Source organism: Danio aesculapii, chromosome 10, assembly GCF_903798145.1.
Source record: "Danio aesculapii chromosome 10, fDanAes4.1, whole genome shotgun sequence".
In the NCBI taxonomy this organism is placed as follows: Eukaryota; Metazoa; Chordata; class Actinopteri; order Cypriniformes; family Danionidae; genus Danio; species Danio aesculapii.
Window position 1 is genome coordinate 13,184,193 of NC_079444.1, and position 21,149 is coordinate 13,205,341.

The window sequence follows — 21,149 nt, forward strand, 5'->3', positions numbered from 1 at the left end:
CAGATTAGGGAAGTGTTTTTAAAGCGTCATCAGACATATTTTTGACACTTTAACCTGTTTGTGTTAAGTTAGTTCTCCACAAGAAACACCAGTTTGGTACATTAATATTGGGGTTTTAAATGTGTTCCTTGTATTTAACTCTTTTCCTGCCAGCGTTTTTTAATTAATTTATTTATTTTTAAGTTAGCCACCGCCAACATTTATGATGGCTTTCACCTAATTTAGACTGCCCTCAGAATAATTTCTGCTAGAAATATATGACCATATTATATACCAAAATAAAGATCTAAGCCTCTGCGTTCAAGTGGTGAACCTATAAAGATGAAATAAAAAAGAATTTTATTTTATCTTCATGGGTTCAGTACTTGAATGCAGATAGGTTTCATCAAAAATATATATAGTTTATAAATAGTTTATAAATTGCATGTGTATAAAACACTTTTATCTTTGTCCACATTGATGGGATGGATTAATTTGTTATAGTGTGAGTGTCATTTTTATAGTACAGTGACATTTTTACACGCAATCTGACTTTCACTTTCTTTCATCATCTTATATTTCACCCCCAGATTTAAGGCTTTCCTTTAGGCATGGGACGATAACCGTTTTCAAGGTATACCGCGGGTTGAAACAGTCAAGGTTTTAAAACCGTCAAAATTTTTTGTCATACCATTCCTAAGGTTTGGGTAAGATTTCGTTTTTTATTATTTTTTTTGGACAACAGTATCTCAGCAGAAAAGATATCCAAAGATGACATTTTAAATTATAAAGAAATCAGTGATTTTAAAACAAACTAAGACAGCAGAAGTCTGTAGCCTGAAAAAATATTTTAAATGTTTCTCAAAATAAAATATATTGTGTTCAAAGGGGGAAAAGGTTTTGTTTTTTACCCAGACATTTAAAAAGTACCTTATTTAGAGCAGTAATCACAATACCGTGGTACTGTGAAAACGCATTATTTTTATCCATGGTTATCATACCATCAGAATCTTATATAGGCCCATGCCTACTTCCCTTACTGTAATATGCCTAAAACACGGATTGCCGTAAAAACTTGTCAATGGCACAGAAACTTTGTCTCTAATTGACCAGTAATCTTATGTGGAAATAGTTCAGTTGCACACAAGGTTTTTATAATGACATTGAATGATCATTTTGAATGGCATAAATACGTTTGGAATTTAATCAAGAAATTTAATCAAGAAAATCTTAATCAAGCATACATTTGATCCTGAAGGACAGGCAAGTAAAGACACAGTGAACATGCAACACAATGTGTATATTTAGCACAATACTTCCCTTCAGAGCTAATTTCTCTAGCAGACTAATGAGTTCATGAACACTAAACCTTTGTTAATTGATGTCTTTGAAACACGGAAAGAGAAGAGGACAGAAGAGCTGGTCATTTCATGTTTGCTGATGCTAACATTTATTTAAAGTGTTACAGAGTTCTGACAAGCCACATTAAAGCATGTCAAAATATGTTTGATTACCTTTCATGATAGCAGAAACGATCTGAAAGCTGATCGTTTCTTTCATTTCGAAAAAGCACAAAGCTGTTTTAATATATCAGATGTGCGCTATGCAAGCCGTTTGTTATTCATCTGATAACAGCATAAAATAAAACATTGATTCTTGTTATTTATCAAAATGAGTATCAGTAATAAACAAAGAAATTAATATTACTAACCCAGTCCCAAGATATACTGCTGTGCTACATCCATAATTTTTCCAGAGAAAGCATGTTTGTGTGTGAAGTCATGTGCAGCTGTCATATAAGATCTCAATGAGAGTCTGCTTCATGACATTAGCTTGACCTCAGAGGCCAGCCTGTCAACACCACACCACCCAGAGGAAGTGGCCTGATAGAGCAAAGACCTCTGCATAGTTTCTGTTGATGGCATTACAGAAAAATAGAGTGTATATCTGAAACACATGCCTATAGGAATGATTCTTTTTGGCAGAGTTTTAATAGCCTGCAGCAGATTATTAAAGCTGTTGTTCGTAACTCTAAAATTCATCTGAATCTAGTCATTTGAGCAAGTACATTAATAGCCAGTGGGCAAAACTCCCCTAAACCTCCCTACCTTCACAGTTCACAACAATAAGCTTGTAATAATCGGTGCATTCCAAACAGCATATATTACCCTCTGAAGGGCACTACAGAGTGAAAAAATCATGGCGGCCATATTGAAGCGTCATTCCAAACCGAACTGATCAAAACTGTCCACTTCGAAGGGCCCTTTGCAGTAAAGGATTTGGAAAAATACAACTGTTGTACACTTCGGGAAATTATCCTTTGAGCAGGGAAGCTGTTTGGTATCACACACCACTCAATTCGTAAGGGCTCATGCCTGTGCATTAATCCCTTCAAAGGAAACCTTCGAAGTGATTAAGGCATAGGGATGAGCCCTTCGAAATGCAATCCACCCAATGTTTTATAATTGGAGTGGTACTGATTTTTTTTTAGGTTTACTTTTTATATGGCCTTCATTTTATTAGTTAAAATACATTTTAGTAATCAACAATCATGTCCATTTAAGTGAAATCCTGAAACTTGATCAATTTAGAGGCTGACAACCATAATAATGAAAGCCAATGGATGTGACCATTAGGGCTGCAACAATTAATCGATAAAATTGATAATTATAAAGAAATTTGTTGTCAAAGAATGCATATCTTATTGTAAGGATGTTTATGACCTAATTCCCTAAATGACGTTCCTAACATTCTAATGTGAACGTAATAGGAGTACTACACTACTTGCTTTTTGTTTATTTCTATTTTGGATATGTGGAGAAGTTTTACTGTTCAAAAACAAATTTGTTTTTCATTTAAGGTTTAAAATGTCAAAATGAAAGATCATTAAACTTGATATGTGGTCTTTTTTACGATTTTTATAGTTTTAAATAGTTCAAATAGATTATAATTAAAAAGTATTTACTTCTCTGTAAAATCTGATATATCAAATAAAATAATCTCCCAACTAATCGATTATCAAAATAATCGTTAGTTGCAGCCCTAGCCAGACCCCTTAGTTTTACGCAATTCCGCGATCGCTGAGTCCAACAAAAAATAAACAAAAAGTTTACTTTTTTTTTCAATCCTGCAAAATTCTTAAACGCAAAATAATCACAAAAAAATGTAAATAATCTCATAAAACATCTAACTCCAAACCATATAATCAACTTATATTTATTTCAGTTTGCAATGAATTGTTTTACATGACTTTATTTTACATGGCAATAATGGTCCAACATACCTGACCATTATCACCAATAAAGCCTAGAAAAACAGGGCATCAGTATATTGTAAACTGATAGGTTCAAATATTCCTTTCCAGTTATCAAAGAAATCATTTGTTCCTTAATTATAGTTTTGCTACCATTAAATTGTTTTAAATTCAAAATTGTAACATGTACATCAGTGTAAAACCTATAAATGGTGGAAAAACATATTTCTGTTATTGTGTAATCAGGTTTTTCCAAACTTTTTAACAAAAACTTTCCTGTTTTCCTACGGCTGTTGCAATTTTAAGCCAAGAATTATTGATCATTTGGTTATCTCTATGATCACAGATCATAAAGATGTCTGTAATGTTTCATATTCAACTCAAATTAATTCGCCGTGCGCACTCAAGCAAACTAGCGAATGCGTCGAGTATAAACCAGGCGTTACATGGAAGGGGGGCGTAATTGTTATGCAGCCTGTGCGGTAAGCAAAAGAAAATGGGAGGAAACATCTAACTCACACAGCAATGGAACAGACAGAAAAGCTAGCAGCTTATAATGACGGAGATTGGTATAAGGATGACGGCTGCTGGGCATGACTGAATTTAAGGGCATTATTTGTGCTTTGCATGTAAGGCTGGTGTTATTATGTGTAAATGATTTCATTTAACTCAGTTCCCTGCAGTTAAAAACACAAGAACACAGTGAAGAACACAAGTTAACTAACAACAGAGAAAAAGCGCGGAAAAAAGTAGTAGTGAGAAGAATGGTGGAAAATAATGAAAACCAAATCAAAGACCCACCTGATAGTTTCCACTCTAAAGTGTGGAGACACTTCGGGTTTTACGAGACAGTCGACGGAAAGACACTGGATAAAACTATGCAATCTGCAAGAACTGCTTTGCAAAGATAAAATACTGTATAACAGCAACATCTGCAAATGCACCTCGTTCGCCATCACGGTGAACTACTCTCAGATGGCAAACCAAGTCAGCCGACAATCACTACTCAAGAAGAATATGTCTTGATGGGTCCACTGTCCAGGTTTACATAAAGCACTTTACAGTAAATTACCACTGACGTTTCAGTATCATGGTTTACACATGTTAATGAATGTTCATGTCTTTGAATGTTCATGCACTTTTATCTGTCTAACTGTACAGTGTTTACATTTAAGACCAGCAGCCAGTGAGTTATTATGCAAATGTATATTTCTTTGCACAATGTTGGCATTAATCAATGCATAAGATTTCTTTATTATGGGTATTTTTTTCTTTTTCAGTCTCGTATATCGTTGATGAAATTTCTTTCAATATATTGAATATCGTAGAAATCGCGAATCGTGATATCATTATCGTGGGCCACATATCATCACGATTTAATCGTGAGTTACCTGTAATGTCCCACCCCTAATGGTAAAATATATATGTATATGTGTGTGTATATATATATATATATATATTTTTTTTTTTTTTGTTTTGTTTTTAGCAAATTTTTTTGTAATTACCGTCACAAAATCAGTCATTTCTATCACAAAAGATCACAAAAAAAAACAAAAAAAAAAACTAGGGGGTCTGCCTAGTGACCACAGCTTAAAAGGGGTGGCTAGTTAAAACAAACTAAGCCAATCAGAGCAGAGTAAACTTTTACAAACGAGTCATTTATACTTTCTTTGAGACCCATTTATTTCAGTTAAAACTAAACAGAGTTAATTATTTAAAAAAACTTTGAAAGTGAAATGTGAAAGTAGCAGTTAAAATTTTCCGAAAACATCACAGGCATGTTTTTGCATTGAGCCTGTTTTTTTCTAATCAAGTCCTACTGTTAAAAGGTATTTCAGATTTTAAAAGCTTGTTTTCATCTGACCTTCTTTAGAAAAGATGTCATTGTTAAAATGGAGAAAGAGCTCTATTGAGCGTTTAATGCCAAAGGCCATTTATTTAAAATTCAGTTGTTTCCCAGCGATGAGTTTTTTTTTTTGTGAAATGCAAAGGTTACCTACAGAAGAAGGTCTCCATTATTCTGTGTTGTCATGAGGAGCTCGCGCATGTTTATTGGATGGTTTGTTTCTACGGCTTCAAGGAGAAAGGAGTGTGTGTTGTGTGGGCATTCAGACTCAAGAGCAGCTAATACAGTAACTGTGGTTCGGATGAACATTTAGCAGATGAAAACTAATGACGCAAATGGATGTTGACGTTGTTCTTGTTTTGTTTCAGGTGGATTTAAAGACCGGATTGGCTATTGAAGAAGCATGTTATTCTCAGGTATGTTTGCACAATGACAATTTACATGAATCTGAGAATCTAAATAAGGCTTTGCTGTATAAAAATATCAGGATTAAGAACAATTAGGATCTACAAGTAAAAACCTCATTCTTCTCATTCATCTATAAAACATATTTTAAACCACACATGATGCTTGAATTACAAGTGTGATTTATAGGTCAAATTGACCCTAATTGGTTTAAATTCCATATGCTAAAAAGCACATTATATAAAGAAAATAAGCTGGTGAAAACAGCTAACCTTAAAGCAGTAGTTCCCTTCCAGAATGAAAATTGTCAGATACTCAGCCTCCATTTCTTGCAAACCTGAATGAGTTTCTTTCTTCTGTTGAACACAAAAGATCATTTGAAAGATGTTGGCATCTGAAAACACATTAGATTGGATTGCTTTTGTTTTGTAAACTCATGTTCTCCATATGAGTTCAAACATCCACAAAAGATCAAACAACTGATTGAACATATGATTATCAGAAACCTTGTGCAAAGCCCACTCAAAAACAAGGTGTTCAAACTTCACAGTTTTGTACCAAAAATACAGATTACAATGGAAATCATAGCTGCCATTAGGGTTGGTTTATTGTTAAGGTTTTAAAGGTATTACTACTTTTATCGATACCACTTATCAGTTCGGTACTTTAACAGTTCTCTTATCGGTACTTTTTGTTGTGTTTTTTAATGAAAAAACAAAAACAAATTGAACAGATTTAACAACAAAAAATTTTAAGTTTTTTTCATGTAAAAAAAAAAAAAAATTAAACCAGTTATTGTAAAACAAAAAAAAAAATTTTACTGTAAAAAAATTGGTTTTTAACCATTCTTCTGGAAAAAAATCAACATGTTTTCCATGTCGAGACCTTTCTTGGTCTATTGTGCAAACCAAGCATCCCTGCAGTTGAAAATACCCTCGATGAGTTGCAAAATGCAGTTAAATGAGATAATGTTCATGATTTTTCATTAACGCATTCACATAAATAAGTTAACAGTGTTTTGGGAGTTAACTGTGTTTCAATACAGTTTTGGGGCATCTTGCAATGTAAAAATAAGCTGTTTTTTTTCTTATAACCGTAGTTTATTATTAGCCTATTCATAGGCTGGCTATATTTATAAATACAGCTGATGTACAAGCATTTTTAATGTTTAAGATTTATATATTTATATTCTACTACAGAAAAAAAAATACTGTTTTCATTGTAACTGAATGTGTGTGTTTATTTAACTATTAATATTATACTAATTTTGGTGATTGACTGCTGGAATAATTATGTGGATGATGTAACGTTACTGTAAATAGCTAGGCAGTCAAAAACTTTTCCATTTGTCTTTCTGCAGTTAATGCACTTTTGAAAGATACTTTTACTTAGCCCGATTGCTTGCGTTTCCACTTTCACATACAAGAAAACACCTTGTTGAGTTTGTTGCAGCAGGCATTGTCGCTGTCCAGCTTACAAGCTGTGTATGCGTGAGTCTGTGTCGTGAGCCTCGGCTGAGTGCACGCACAGCCGAGAACTGTGAAGGCTTTTATACTTGACGCGCTCGCCGGAAACACAAGCATTTCTCATGTGAGATTGCCAACTGTGGAGACGAATATCTAATATCGCAAATTAGAAAAGGTTAATCAATTAAATTATGCTACTGTATGTAATGTTTATTCAGCATTAATTCTCCAGTACCGATAGCAGAACCGTTAACGTCAGAGCTTATCGATACTTCTGTCTTTTATAATGTAGCACCGATACCGATAAAGTACAGAGTTTCGGTACCCATCCCATCCTGCCACCCACATAATTTAAATTTATTTATTGCTTTCCTTGCATAAATTTATGCAATTTAGGTTGGATTTACTTAATCTGTAGCATCACATTGATCATTAAAAAGTATGATAAAAAGGCCTCATCTAAATGCTAACACAAGTGGCCATAAGACACACATTTGATAGGTGAAAACAGTATTGCGTCTTGGCAGATCACTGAAAACACAATTTTGTGGTCCGATTTATTCATTTCCTGCAGTATTTGATGTGCTGGTTTCTTCATTATTTTTTGACCCTAAGAACCGTTTAAGCTTACTTTATTGTATCTAAAAAAAATCATGCTAAAATCTATTTATCAAATATGTTGCATTTATTTATTCAATGAATCAACTTTGTTAGCCTAAATCATTTAGCGGTTTTTCCCACTACAATCCTGCACAACAGGCAAGAAAACAACTATTTATTTTTTCAAGTAGGCATTCAGATGTTCTCAAATTAAATATAGCTTGGCCAAACAATATATGCAAATGAAAACAATGGAAATGGATAACGTCCATTTCCTGCAAACATTTGAGCACTGTGGAGCACGTTCTTAAACACTGCTGATTTGCCATTGTGTTCAACAAAATTGACTGGCCATGAAGATCATCGGTTTACCAAACTGATCGGTTGACAAAGTAAACACAGATACAGGGACACTGGAGCATTTTAAAGTCACGTCGATCAGCTGGTTTGTCTATAAGCTGACATACGAGCTATCCACTGATGAATTGTGGCTTTGAAACGCTTCAGTGTCCCTGTATCTGTAAACAGTGGTGAGTTTGGTAAACCGATGACCTTCGCTGCCAATGACAGTTCTTTCTGTTGATCCCTGGTGAACCCATTGGCAAATCAACGCTGTTTCAGAACATGCTCGACAGCGCTTAAATGGACTTTTTAAAAAAATTTCAGTATCAATTGGCACTGAATTCCAGTATCGTGACAACCCTAGTCAATATAACGGTGCACCCTTAGCAAATACTACAATGTTTTTTATATCAAACTATGCAGGAAATTCAAACAGTATCCTGACTACCTAAAATATATGGAATATAATATAAAAACAATATATAATAATATAATATAATATAATATAAAAAAAAAAAAAAGACAAACGCCACAAAGCCCTGGGGCTGGAGCAAATCCAAGGGCCCCCTTTTATTTTTTACCTAACAAAAAAAATAAATATATAAATATATATATATATAGAGAGAGAGAGAGAGAGAGTTGGTTTTTATTATTATTGTTATTAGTATTATTAATAATTTACTAATTAATCATCTAATTTTCCACCATTTGATTTATATTTGATTATTATATATTTTTTTCAATTTTATTAAAACAGACCTGCAAGTATACAAAATTAAGTAATGACATAATCTGAATTTAAAGTTCAAACAGGCTGCAAAAATCAGCAAAACAAAAAACATTTGCAATGCTTCCTAACTTAGTGCTTTATAATAAATACTTTAAATAGGGGTTCACCTTTAAAAAGTTTAATTAGAACTTTAGCTGACCATAAATCCCTAATGATAGGATATCTTTAATATCCATGCTTCTACTATCCAAAATATTGTGGTCTTCTGAGTTACAGAAGGCTAGCATCCTTACCTTATTTATTGCATCAGAAATATTGTCTGATGAAAGCCAGCGATAATATTTCATTGCTCTATATTATTTCTGTTGTTTTCATAAAAGGGGCAAAGTAAATATTCATTAAAAAAGGTTTGCTTTCTAACTAATTCAGTTAGACACTGTAAAGCATAACTGAGTGTATTTACTTGAGATACATACTCCACAATTATAGACATTTAGATAACTGCTTGTGTAGGCTATTTGATTTGTTTGCAGACTATCTCGGTTGTATTGTGTGATGCAAGTTGTGCGGTAGCGTGCTGGTTTATTAAGTCCAGCTTTAACCACCGCAAGGCTGAGACTGCACTTCAGTTATGAATCCATTTATCATCCGCCTATCCCAGCTTCTGTTACTACAAGTGTATCAATGATGAATACTGTTTAAATGAAAAAAATTATTTAATTTAGCTTGGTATAGCCTACCTTTGACTGGACAGTTCTCGCGGTAGTGCCAAAATAAGACTGTCCTCGGAAAACTGGGATATCTGATCACCCTTATGGTATCTAAAATAAGGCTCTTCAAGATTCTGATTGGGCTATAGCCACTCTGGGCCCCAGTTTAGCACCAGCGTCACTGTTTTTGAACAGCAGCGAACCAAATGAAATACTTCACATTATCAACGAGAGAAAGTGTAATGCAAAGTGGTGTTTCCCACGTCAAATTAATTCTTCAGCCAATCAAGTGCCCCCTTCTTCCATGGACCCTGGGGCTTCAGCCCCACTTAGTCCTTATGTTTATCCGGCCCTGCCTCTAACATGTTAACTCAAATTCCAATCCCAGCTCAAGGTCTTATCCTGCTCCTATTCCTTTCTCTTTTCACCTAGTTTCATTATATAATTTCATATAATCATTAAGTCATTAGCCATTTAGTGTGTTAACATAATGCAGTTTATGAAGTAGAGCGGACGCTGGCCTCGATCACTCAGATCCACTATATTTAGCTGTAAGACTCTCATATGCCTCTGTTGTCTCCTAGGTGATCCCGACTAAAGACAGGCTGGAAGGTTTGCTGGCGTTCAAAGAGAAACGTCCTCCTCGCTTTAAGGGCGAGTAAAAGCGGCCCAGTGATCCCAATTACATGCAGCTGCCTTTAAATCGCCTTTTACTGTTGTCGGGTCACAAAAAGAGTCACATACCTGAAATTCCAGGAGCGCCGCTGAGCCCCTGCGGCCCGACGATGGTAAAACCTGCAGGGATTTCAGCCAAAATATGTGATGAGTAAGGCTGAAATCCTTCATCTGTGGATCAACTTCTGTTTGGGTGGTCTGTGCTTTTGTTGTCCTCATGAACTTTTCTTTTGGTTGTACCTGTTTGTAACGTAACATATAAAAGTTGTTGTTTATTCTCTGCAGTTTAAATAATTAAGAATGAACATGAAATGAACAGTGAAGTTTTCTGTCAACTACAGAGAAAATGGAAAATTTTAAATGAAAGTGAAAATACATAAAGAAATCTGTTTGGGTTTGTTGATTCCAGGAATCGTCGCTATTTCATAATAAAGCTGCTTTCATTTCAAATGTGGGTTAATAAGTACTTCAGTCAACAACTAACCAGTTTTTGCCCTGAGGATATTAACTCTCAGTATCTGTTTCGTTGTAATGAATTTAGTGTTTAACGAATAACCGTGTACAAAATAAACATTTGTATTTACATGAGCTGCATGCACTATCTTTATAAATGCACATACATCATTTCAAAATATTAACATTTTAATATTTATAGTTTTTCTATGAACGTAATATATAAATCAAAACATTTTCTATACATACATTTACATACGCATAAACATACACAGTAAAATTACGTAAATGCACACTTTTTGTATGTGATTAGTAGGGCCAGACAGAATCTGTGGACATTTTTTTTGCTATTTCTGCTGAGAATTTTGTTAAAAATCTGTGGATTTATGCGGAATTATTTTGGGAGTATCATAACCAAAACCTTAATGTATAAAATAAAAAATAATACCTTTTTAATGTTTACAATGCAAATCCAATTAGATGTAATTTATTCGGTAAACAAAGCAGGTCTCTCATTTATCTACTAAAAGACAGAAAATATTACTCTACAAACTGTATTGTTAATAAATCATATGAACACTTTCATATTAGTCGATAATATTAATGAAATTAATTTAAAAACTGATATAAATACAAACAAATAAACAGAATCAATGATGGGCTAAAAATCGGAGGAAATCTGCAGATTCCGTGTGTGGCTCGTGATTAGTGATTAATTTGTTTAACAGCACTAAAGGAATTTACTAGTGTACGCAAAGATTATTGTTAAAAATGCTGTAGTGAATAATTGTAATTAATGCAATCAAACTTTTAAACTTGTCTATACTCTATTTAATTCAACAAAGCAACTAGAGCTGCATGATTAATCAAAAAAAGATCGCGATCTCAATTCGACCCCCTAGACTAGGGGTGTCCAAACTCAGTCCTGGAAGGCTGGTGTCCTGGAGAGTTTAGCTTCAACTCTAATCAAACACACCTGAACCAGCTACTCAAGCTCTTACTAGATATACTGAAAACGTCCTGCAGGTGTGTTGAAGCAAGTTGGAGCGAAACTCATCAGGAAAAGTAAAGTAAATAAGTAAACGTTCCTGGTGTGAATTAGGGCTGCAACAACGAATCGATTTAATAGATAAAAATCGATTACTAAAAGAGTTGGCAGCGAATTTCATAATCGATTCGCTGTGTTGTGCGACGAGAGGATGTTTGATTATTGAAAAAACACTTTAGTTCTCTCTCGCGCACTGATGCAGAGTTCGGCGCCTCATAGACAGGGATGAGGAGGAATGTTCAACAGCACCGTAAATAGCTAAAGAATCCTACTTTTGTTCCGTTTTGAAGTGAGGACCGTAAAATCCCAGGTGCTGGTGTTTAGTCTTTATTCAGCTTGACAAGTTAGCGTTAGCTTGTTTACCCTTAAAGCGGCAAGTGAAAAATTCAAACTGAGCTTAGACGCATTGGCTGGCGCTGAGCCAGAATTATCACAATCATGCAGCGTTTTAACCACCTAATGCTTATTTTATGTTGTGTAAAGATACACAAGTACTAGTAAAACAATACAGTTAGAGTTTGTAAAACACACAAGAAAGTCTAACAATCTGATCAAATATAATTTGCGATGTGTAGGGCCAGACGCAATCTGCGGACATTTTTTGATATTTCTGCGCAGAATTTTGCTAAAAATCGGCGGATTTATGCAGAATTATTTTGGGAGAATCATAACCAAAACCTTAATATATGAACTAAACAGTATTACATTTTTAACGTGTATTTAATGTTTACAATGCAAATCCAACTAGATCCTCTTTATTTGGTAAACAAATCAAGTCTTTTATATAATATCTCTACTAAAAGACAGATATTACTCTACAAACTGTATTGTAAGCAAATTATATGAACACTTTCATATTAGTCAATAATTATACTGACATTAATTAATAATAATAATTTAAAAACGGAATAAAAATAAATTTACACACATTTACACAAGTAAATAAACGGAATGAATGCTGAGCTAAAAATCTGCGGAATTCTGCGCGTGCAGATTCCGTGTGGGCCTACCGATGTGTTTTCATATCAGATACACATAGTGAAAGAAGGTAACTACAAAGTTGAATCTATTCTTCTCTAAGTTCACCAGCCACTTACTTGTTGTATTTGGGGAGTAACTGATGAATTTCCGTGCTGAATCCTGCGTGTTCTACTTTTAGGAATGAGGCAAACGCGTGGCCGCAAGTAAATATGACGACGTCCATCTCACTTTATAGATCACGATCACTTACACGTCTATGTGAATTGGAATATCAGGTAGCTGATGACATGATGAGCAAGCGTGTGAATATGTAAACGAGAAAAAAAAAAACTAAAGAAAAGGGATACATCTGTCACAGCGCTATTGTGGCTGCGGTGTGTCACGTGACAAACATGACGCGTTGCCACGGAAACATTAAGGGTGAAAATTCTTAAATAAGGGTCGCACTCAAAACAAAACTCACTACCGGGGCCAGATAGAGTCTTTTAAACTCCCCAGTGAGTTAACAACAGTAGTAAAGCAGCTGTGGTAAAATTACTTTGCAAGACTAAAGACGTCACTCGTCTTTTTTGGATCATTCATTTTTCAATCTGTTGTCATGTATAGCTGCAAAAAACACAGCAAACAAGCTTTTCTTATGCCGAGTTCAGACTGCATGATTTTAGCCCTGATTTTGACTTTCTGAAAGGTTTTAAGAAATCGCAGACAAATCGGTGCTCGTGCACGTGAATGACAATCACACATGCTAACAACATGCTAATTCATGGTAGAAACATGCTAACATGTTAATTCATGCTAGTATCATGCTAACAACAAGCTAGAAACATGTTAACAACATGCTATTGGATGCTAGAATCATAACTTGTGCAAGAATCATGTTAACAACATGTTAAATCATGCTAGCAACATGCTAAATCATGCTAGAATCATGCTAGAAACATGCTAATTCATGCTAAAACATGCTAATTCATGCTAGAATCATGCAAACAACATGGTAATTCATGCTAGAAACATGTTAACAACATGCTAGAATCATGCTAACAACATGCTAAGTCATGCTAGAAACATGCTAACAACATGCTAATTCATGCTAGAATAATGATAATTTGTGCAAGAATCATGCTAACAACGTGGTAATCATGCTAGAATCATGCTTAAAACATGCTAAATCATGCTAGAAGAATGCAAAGTCATGCTAGAATCATGCTAGTTACATGCTAATTCATTCTAGAATCATGCTAATAATGCAACATACTAATTCATGTTGGAACCAGGCTAATTCATGCTAGAATAATAATTCGTGCAAGAATCATGCTAACAACATGGTAAATCATGCTAGAATCATGTCAACAACATACTAAATTATGCTAGAATCATGCTAGTAAAATGCAAAGTCATGCTAGAACCATGCTAGTAACATGCTAATTCATGCTAGAAACATGTTAACAACATGCTAATTCATGTTGGAAGCATGCTAACAACATGCTAATTTATGTTGGAACCAGGCTAGTTACAAGCAAATTCATGCAAGAATCATGGTCACAACATGCTAATTCATGCTACAAACATGCTAAATCATGTTGGAATCACACTAACAACATGCTAGTTCAGCTAGAATAATGCTAACAACATGCTAATTCATACTAGAATTATGCTAACAACATGCTAATTTGTGTAAGAAACATATTGGAAACATTCATGTTGGAACCATGCTAGCAACATGCTAGCAAATTAGCTAATTTATGCTAGAAATAAACTAACAACATGCTAATTTATGCTAGATTCATGCTAGTAACATGTCAATTTCTTAGAATCAAGCTAACTCATGCTAGAATCATGCTATTACCAACCACAGACACCGTGATCAACTTGAAAGCTTTTTACTGGCTTGTTTCAGTCTTTAAAGTGGTTACATTGTTGACTGCAGGGATCTTAAACATTCTGTTAACCAACTTGACACTTTTTTCAAAGTAAATAAATTACTTCCAACAGGCTTTCTCAAGCCACCATAAAGTCTGTCCTCAAACTTTATCATCTAGTTTCTATTTAGAAGCACTGACTTGCTGATGTGAGTGTAGTAATGTCAAACGAATGTAAAATATTTACTTCATTAATTACTATTAATTGAAATCTTTTTGTATAGTGTAAACAAGGCTGTTGACTGTGAGAAACTGGATATACATTAACGATCCAGTTAGAAAACCATTTCAATACACTGTAAAACTAAACAACGAAATTAATCAAATTAAATTCACTGAAATATGAATGAAAGTGTGTGCTACTTATTAGTAACACTTCCTCTTAAAAATAGGATCGTAATGACAAGAATGTCTCAACTTCCTCCAGTGAGTGTTACCTTTAGTATTTATACTGGGGTTATCTGGTGAACAGTTACATCCTGCTCCTCATAGATAGAATATATCTGCCTGTGAACAATATAAAGGAAATGCGTAAGAACAACTTTATCAGTCATAAAGAACAAAAGCATTGGGCAGATACTGGAAGCTTACTAAGAGAGTTGATTCCTGCTAATCCGATAATCTTACAATCATTATTTGCCCAACAACATGAAGCAACACAATGGTGTTCAACTTTGATAATCATGTTTAATGATAAAATACAGTCTATACATCACACTAATAAATCACATACAATATATTCAATTAAATATCCAATTTATTGAACTAAAAAATATTATCAAATGGTGTATACTGCATATACACCGTAACATATGAAAATAGAAGAACAAAAATATCTAACTAATATTATTGCTTAGGCTTACACTCAAAAACATGTTGGCCTTTGTTCAAACTACATATTTAAAATGAGCTGAAACAACACAATTATTGATGGTTTTTGAGGGGATAACTTAATTGTTTTATGTTCAATCCACTTAAATTTGTAAAAACTAATAAGTTAACTTAATTATGGTGGCTTGAGAAAGCTAACATACTGTTATATATGGAGCTAATAATATGCCAAAACAATCTGAATTTGAATTGTGCTATTGACAATTGTAATTTAATAAATGTGAAGTTTAATATGCCCTCAAAATTGTTTTGAATTTGAAATTCTTAATTTGAATTTAATTTCATAACTTGAATATTGAACATCTGAAATTTAAGACAACTGAATTTTTTTAAGGCTGAATTTTTTTATAGACGTTTATAGATAAAGTTCAGATTTTTTGTGTTCTGAATTCCTAGACTGCAGATATTGGGTTTGTAAAAATACAATTTCAAGTTTTGAAGATAAAGGAATTCAGAACATCAAATTCAATATCCTGAAATTCAAAACCAGTCAGATTCAGCAGAAAGTAGGTCAGAAGTGACCAACAGGGAAGAGTAGACAATCACCGAAAAGTCAAACTAAGCATTTTGGCCAATCACAGAGCTGTGTGAGTATACTGGTTTATGTGAGGCTCAGGAGGACACAATTCTTCATCTATCAGTGGTCAGCTATTTTCAGTAGTTTGTGTAATAAATATATATATACGTACTTCAGTAAACCAAATTTATATATTTAATTCAATTACATCTCATTGGTTAATTTTGTTTAGGTGTTTGGTGTTTTGAGGGATAAAGAGCTGATTCTGACCTACACTGTAACCTCTGATGGGTTATTTCAGCAGACACAGGGCTCTAACACCTTTACCAAAGTCACAGTCTCAAGCTCATTCCAGGTAACTGTCCCAGCATTTTACAGCTGTGGTAAATTATATATTTGCATTCACACACTTCTTTATCAAATTATATAAGATGCTATTTATTACAATATTCTATAGTACAGTATAGCAAATAGTATAGTATTTTAAGGAAATTTTTAATGATGTTTGCCCAAAGCCCATTATCAACACTGAAATGCTGTCTCTTTTAAATATCATCTATTCACATCTAAGATGTCATATATAACATTACATTCATATTCAGACGAATGATCTGATTTTTCCATATATTTTAAAAATATTACATAATTTTTGGCTAAAATACATTGAAACCAAAATGTCCAATGGATCTTTGTCACTGAATTGTTCATTCAGATTCATTCGAATCGGCTCATTTATAAAGTGACTCACTGTGATTGACTCGCTCAGAGATTTCTTGTTAACCTCGTTTGTTAAATTCTTAAAAATTTGTTTCAAATTTTAACAACATAAGAGGTGTTAAAAAGACTATTTTGTTGTGAATAGTGTAAAAGGGAAAGTCCCTTGATGAGTTTTCAACATAATGTGACTCGAAACCAGTCTTCCCCTTACTTAAAGCTACAATACATAAGAGTTTAATTTTGCATTTGGCTATATGTAGATATGTAGATGATAGAAAAACATTTATTTTTACCTATTTCCAGACCCTCCAAACCCCCCCACCCTCATAATTCACACCATGTAATTCATCCATAACCACGAATCAAGCAGAGGTGAGTGATTCCTAGTTTGACTCTTGGGTGATTGTCTACTCTTCCCTGTTGATCACTTCTGACCTACTTTCTGCTGAATCTGACTTTCACAATCTGAATTTCAGGATATTGAATTTGATGTTCTGAATTCCTTCATCTTGAAAACTTGAAATTGTATTTTTACAAACCCAATATCTGCAGTCTAGGAATTCAGAACACAAAAAATCTGAAGTTAGTCTATAAACGTCGATAAAAAAAATTCAGCCTTGAAAAATTCAGTTGTCTTAAATTTCAGATGTTCAATATTCAAGTTATGAAATTCAAATCCAAAACAATATAAAAATTCAGATTTATTCAATTACAATTGTCAATAATTCAAACTTAACAGATTGTTTTGGCATATTATTAGCTCCATACAGGCAGAAGTAATATATAATATGCAGCATTGCGTCTGTAGACATATATAAACAGTATCCTCATAATACAGTTATATTGTGTAATTATTCTGTAACGTTTACACAGCGTCAGTGAGTCAGACCTATAAAGCTCAATTCCAAGAAGCTCTTTTTACTGATCCTGATTATTACAGGAAGCGACAAAACGGTTAAAATCCTTTCAAAACTCACATTTAGCAGCAACGAGTCTAAATAAGCTGCGGGGCTTTATTCACTGCTCAAAAAATGTTAATTGCCATCATAACTGAAAATCTACAGTTGAGGCGAGTGGTGGGTGGTGGTTTTACAGTCTTTGTTATTTGAGCTCGAGCAGCGAAAGAGAAAAAAAAAAAAAAAACCCAGACTGTTGCAAGAGCTGCTGTGTCAGCCGACAGGAACGCTGCTGCTGCCCCAGGGGCTCATGGGAGATTTGTTCACCCACCGCCACTGTTGCCGCATTCAGAGAATTATTAGCCCAGTGATGTAATGCTTATCTAATACACACACAGCAGGAAAGCACATGACTGCTGCTATACATCTGCGTTCACTCATGTTTGGTCTATAAAGAATGACACAGACATTACGGTTTAGCAATACATTGTGTTATTGCTATTGAGAAATGTGCGGATAATCGGATTTTATCCTTACCTTCTAGTGTAAGAATGTGTGTTACAGTGCATGCAAGTGTCAAGATACTTTCATTTCGGTTGCTAGCATAAGATGTGTTCAAAAATGTCAAAAAAGTTTATTTGTTAGTGAGTTTGTTTTATTTCAAATGCAAAAATAAAATGGTTTTGCATATTGCTTAACCCTTATGTGTTGTTGGGGATGTTTTCATCCACTCTGGGGTGATTTTGAGTCTTAATTTGGCCATAACTTTTTCTCTGTCTCAGCTAGCAGAATGATGCACGACATCTTATTTTGACACATATTTTGAGAAAATGCTTTGAATTAAAAAACAAAAACAAACAAACAAAAACAAAACAAAAAACTCAGCGATACACTCTGGGCAAATTGTATTATGTTCAGGATGAAAACATCCACTGAATTAATTTTTGCATAAATCTGTTAATCAACCTCAGTCCTGATCAAGACTACTAAATGTTTAAAAAAAAAAATTACAGGACTTTAACTCTTTAATTGGCAAATTCATAAATGATGTCACTGATTTGGTGAAAAAACACACACAAAATGACGTATTTTCAATATAAAAAGGAACCGTGGACTGGATTATTTTAACCTCTTATCAGTCTTGAACATGTGAACGATTAGTAACAACATTGGATTTGATGTATTGTTAGATTTTAATTTTCGCCCTACAGTAATTGACTTCCATTATAACCACATTTGATGGTGCATAAATACACAGTCTTTGTTTTTGTTTACTCCATGTAGTTCTGAGAGCTGAGATGAATATTTAGATTTTCCCATACACATCAAGGTAAGTGCGTCAAGGTCACTCACACACTCTGACACACACTTTAATTTACACTGTAAAAGCAAACATGGTATTTAATTAAAAATAGTAAATTGACCTTAATCAGTTTTTATCAACCTGCTATTAACACTCACTTTTAGTAAGTTACTAGTACTTTGAGGTTGAAAAATCTTACCAGCTCAGTCTACTTGAGCTGGATTAATTTAGAAAAAGTAAGTTTATGACACTGTGGGCATGCGCAGATCAATCAATCATCCCCAACCAATCAAGCTGCTTCTTAAGGCGGGTCTTGGCGTGGCGGGATTCGAAATTTTGCAAACGATATGTCACATCTTGCCCGCAACTGACCGACCAGATGAAGCTGGATATCATTGAGCTGGATCTAAACATCGCTTCAACGGCACTTGTGATTTATCGTCAGCATAACAGCGATTCTTGTGCTTGGCACACTCATTTGGTGAGTAAATATTTTAATTTACCCTTGCGCAGATCGTTTTGTTTCTGTAAGTCAGCGCCAGTGTTTTGTGCCTGCTAGTAATGATGTGTGTAGTAATGTCGGCTAACGCTAGCTAACTATATTATGGACATAACGTGGCTATATTTTGATGAAACTTGGTCAATACTTTATTTTTTCAATCCATAACTTCCTCGGTATTGAAAATAGGTAAATTTCAATACTTTTGTCACGTTAAAATTGAGGAAAAACTTTAGTGTAACGTTAGCAGTAACGTTAACGGTCGCTCGCGCCCACCTGCCATGCCAGTAACATTTGTCATCGAGTACTGACTAGCAGCTAGCATGATGATGACAGACTGATCCCGGCGGTTTGGGAGTTTCCTGAGTTTTATAACTGTTGTTTGTAAGCTCAGGCAGAACATCAGATCAAGTCTGGATGTATCATTTTATTTTAAGATAGTCTGTAAAGACTATGCTAATTTTAGCTACCAACAATAACAGTCTGTGCTTATCAAAAACAGGATTACCACTGTGTGTCGACATATGATTGGGGATATCACCACAGTCAACTAACTTAATGTTATTTTATTTAACACTTCGCACTTTATAGTCAATATTCGTAGCTGTGCTGTTTCGATGTTTACCATAGTACCCATTACCCAGATCAGTCTTGGTACGTTACAGACAAGAGTGTTTACCTGTCTGAAAAGATCTTTTCACTCAGTTTATCAAAGTCTGCTATGATAGGGAACATATTTGCTGGCATACTCAGTGGCTTACATTATTCTTTAAAGTCATCTTGTACATAATATGTTAATTTTTATACTGGGAGCTGTCATTGTGGGTTATAGGCCTATGTTACAGTTTTCACATGTACTTGGTTGTGCTAAATTGTTGTATTTTTATTTAACTGTTCCCTTCCAGGCACAAGCAGATAGTGATCAATCCACACATTCCATAATCCCAGCAATAAAAGGTATTTTCAACTAATAACTGTATTATTATTATTATTATTATTATTATTATTATTATTGCATGCTAAAGTAAAAGTTATGCTTGCATCAGAGCAATTGGATTACAACAAAAGCTAAGAAAATCTTGTGATGGAATTATTTCATTATAATATATTTATCATGCAGAATATTTTGTGCATATTTTGAATTTCAAATATTTGATGTAATTAGTATTTCTGGACGGTCTCTATAGATACTGTGGGTTCGATTTATAGTCCATCATACCCAGGACTACAGTTCCCTTGATGTCTAACCACATAAGTGAGTCATTTACCATTTACTTTTTGTACTGCTGTGTTCACTTGTCTTAAAGAAGTTCATTGATTTAAAAGCTTGATAATTAGATTTTTGCAAGGATTTAGTTTTTCCTATAGCTCTGGTATTTCAAATCTGATACTGCATTTTAGTGTTTTTGTCTTTTTATGTTGCTAGGCTTGATGCTAAAATTATCTTTTCTTTCTTTTCAGATTTTCAGAACGATGGCCAGCACTCTTCATAGAGAGACAGGTAAGCAATTTTTGTTCTCAACCAATAAAATAATGCAAATTAAAAATAAATTCAAGGTGTGTGACACTCCTCTCTACTTTTTCAGGTGTTTGCTGAGTTTAATAGAATCGCCAGTAAGAATCTTGAGGGAGACTTCTTTGAGACTCTGGACCAGTATGCCCCACGTTACATTGAACTTTTCAAAACAAAAAAGGGAACTATTGGCCAGAAACTCAGGGAGCTGATGCAGCACATGAGCTGGATGGTAAGTAGGTTTATTTTGCTTTTGATCTGTGTGATAGTTCATCAATCAAGTTCTAAATAAGACCATCCAGACCAACCTATTTTATTTCCTATCTGCTTGTGCCTTGCAAATTACTCCGTTAACTGGTCTTTTCTCTCTGTGTGTATCATTAGACACCAGACGTCACAGTACTTC

At 34.2% G+C, this 21,149-nt stretch overlaps 1 protein-coding gene across 1 annotated transcript in view; it reads left to right on the plus strand.

Moving 5' to 3' along the window:
- The window catches only part of auh (AU RNA binding protein/enoyl-CoA hydratase), a 65,247-nt gene extending 54,658 nt beyond the window's left edge, over positions 1–10,589 (plus strand). The window contains exons 9-10 of the mRNA XM_056466985.1: positions 5,447–5,494; positions 9,916–10,589. Of these exons, the coding sequence (XP_056322960.1) occupies positions 5,447–5,494; positions 9,916–9,993 (126 nt within the window). The 3' untranslated portion in view covers positions 9,994–10,589. The remainder of the gene's footprint in view (positions 1–5,446; positions 5,495–9,915) is intronic.
- Positions 10,590–21,149: the final 10,560 nt, after the last annotated feature.